Source organism: Aplysia californica, unplaced genomic scaffold (genome assembly GCF_000002075.1).
Source record: "Aplysia californica isolate F4 #8 unplaced genomic scaffold, AplCal3.0 scaffold00246, whole genome shotgun sequence".
In the NCBI taxonomy this organism is placed as follows: Eukaryota; Metazoa; Mollusca; class Gastropoda; order Aplysiida; family Aplysiidae; genus Aplysia; species Aplysia californica.
The window spans coordinates 836,508-838,598 of record NW_004797516.1 but is presented as its reverse complement, the minus strand read 5'-3'; the positions used below and the strand labels follow the sequence as shown (position 1 = coordinate 838,598).

The following is a 2,091-nucleotide window of genomic DNA, read 5'->3' as shown; positions in this document are numbered from 1 at the left end:
AAGTCTTTACAGGGAATCAGACTTAGACTGCTCACCTCTCTAGCTTCAACAGCACGGAAAGGTCTGCTTTGACTATCAAGACACCCCGGAAATAGCAGGTCACAAGAAAGTATACAAAAGAAGTAGAGGAAAATGACAATAGTAAGGATCAGGAAAGAAAAAGCAGCAGTTCCCTGTTGTAGATCAGGCACAGTTTTGAGCGTGACATGAGTCAGCCCATTTACAATTCTACTATGCTTGAACGAGAAATGTCCCCCCCCCCCAATTGGGAATGGCCTAAAGACACTACAGTCAGTGGCACTGCCCCAGGGGGTGCATGCTAACTCAGTCTACTTCATAACAAACAAGTAAAACAATAATAAAGTATAGTTTGAACTTGATACTTCTTTTTCACTAACTAACTAACTTATTTTGTTGTAAGTAAAAGATTGAGGTTCCGGGCATGAATTTGGTACACTGTCCAGGTCTCAACATCATACAACAGGAGCAGGGTCAGGAGGACAATAACATTTTAGACTTTAAACTTTGTCTCCGTAGAAATACCACAGCAGTCCCAATCCTCACTCACTGTGAGTCTTCAAAAAGATGACTGGCTTTATCTTGTAGGGCCAAAAGATATTTCTGCATCAATGCCCCAAGAATTGAAGTTACGAGTTACGAGTTATCGTCAACATTTTGCAGTGTTGTGTCATGTATTTTGCACCCAAGAGGGAGGGTCTGTGTATCACCATGGACAGGCTGGAAGAGAACCATATAATTCCATTGATACCTATAAATTGTTAAAAGAAGGTTACACCCTCTCAGTCTTCAGCGGAAAAACGCATGATTCAAGTCAGGTCCTTCAAGTCATATGCTCAACTCTAATCGAACCGGTGTCTCACCGCCAACCGCACTTTACTTCCTAGCCTAGCATAGATTGTAGACCTAGAATCTAGATTCTAGATTTCTAGAATGGAGTAGATAGACCTAGAATCTAATACTAATATCTACTCTTGTAGGCCTAGCTGTCCCCTGTTGTTTACAAGTTGGCTTAATTTTCCATGTGAGTGACGTCCCTTGTGTGTCCCAAAATTCCTATCGTCAACGCCGCCATGATTGACGCTTTGACAGGTGACAAAGCCAACCAAAGGTGTACGAGACGAATTGTAAACAAAGAGTGCTGCTTGAAATTTAACTCCTGAGATTATCCACCGTGTTGTGAAAGTAATATACTGGTGAAATTATTATTCTTCAGTTGATCTGAACTCCACTTAAAAAGGCCACTTCACCTATTTTGCTTTTCGAATAGATATCAATAGCGCAGGAACGGACGTCGATCACTTCTAACCAAGAGTAAGAGCCAAGATGAGTTCGGATGCCAAACCGTCGTCAAAGAAGAAAGAAGGATTTTTGCGGAGACAAGCCAAGTCCAAAACAGATGTTGTTTCCGAGGAAGAGCTATTGAAAAAAGACATTATATCGCCAGACGATGTGCTTAGATTGGGAAGAAGTACAGAAAGTAAGATCTGTTGTCTGTTGTTACAATTTAGACCTCTAGTCTAGACAAGATTCTAAGTAAGTGACTCTAAGAGACTAAACTACACATTAGATCTACCTTGACTCTTAATGAACCCTGGAAGCGCGCAGGCCCTGTATAAAGGGCATGAGCCAGGTTACCTGGAAAGCACGCAGGCCCTCCTATAGCTATATATAGGGCTGACCTACTTCCACCGTGAAGCGTGCTGGCCAGCTCTATTCGGACTCGAGTCCAAATATAATTTTTATCTATTCGGACTCGAGTCCGACTATGGGTTTAGATCTATACATGGACTCAGGTCGAAAAAAAGTTTTTTTTTATCGGAGTGTATACAGACCCAGTAACCGGGAACAAAGTCACGAAGTATACAGATCCGGTAGGGCAAACCTTTTTTGATTTCGGAAAGTTTCAGCACCCAGACGCGGGAGAGAGAGAGAGAGAAAGGAGGGGGAAGAGAACTGGGGAAAGTGCTAGTGCTTGCATGTATCACATGCCCCAGTTGACAAGAGGGAACGAGAGAAAGATAGAGTGAAGTAGGTGAGGGATAAAGAAAGACAGAGAGACGAACAAAGAGA

At 42.5% G+C, this 2,091-nt stretch overlaps 2 protein-coding genes across 3 annotated transcripts in view; one reads left to right on the top strand and one right to left on the bottom strand.

The window, feature by feature from the left end:
• Positions 1–2,091, bottom strand: part of LOC101860338 (xylan 1,4-beta-xylosidase) — a 22,383-nt gene that overhangs the window by 18,351 nt on the left and 1,941 nt on the right. The gene's annotated exons all lie outside the window — the stretch shown is intronic.
• The window catches only part of LOC101860579 (protein unc-119 homolog B), a 16,828-nt gene continuing 15,755 nt past the window's right edge, over positions 1,019–2,091 (top strand). The window contains exon 1 of the mRNA XM_005100401.3: positions 1,019–1,498. Coding sequence (XP_005100458.1) covers positions 1,345–1,498 — 154 coding nt within the window. The 5' untranslated portion in view covers positions 1,019–1,344. The remainder of the gene's footprint in view (positions 1,499–2,091) is intronic.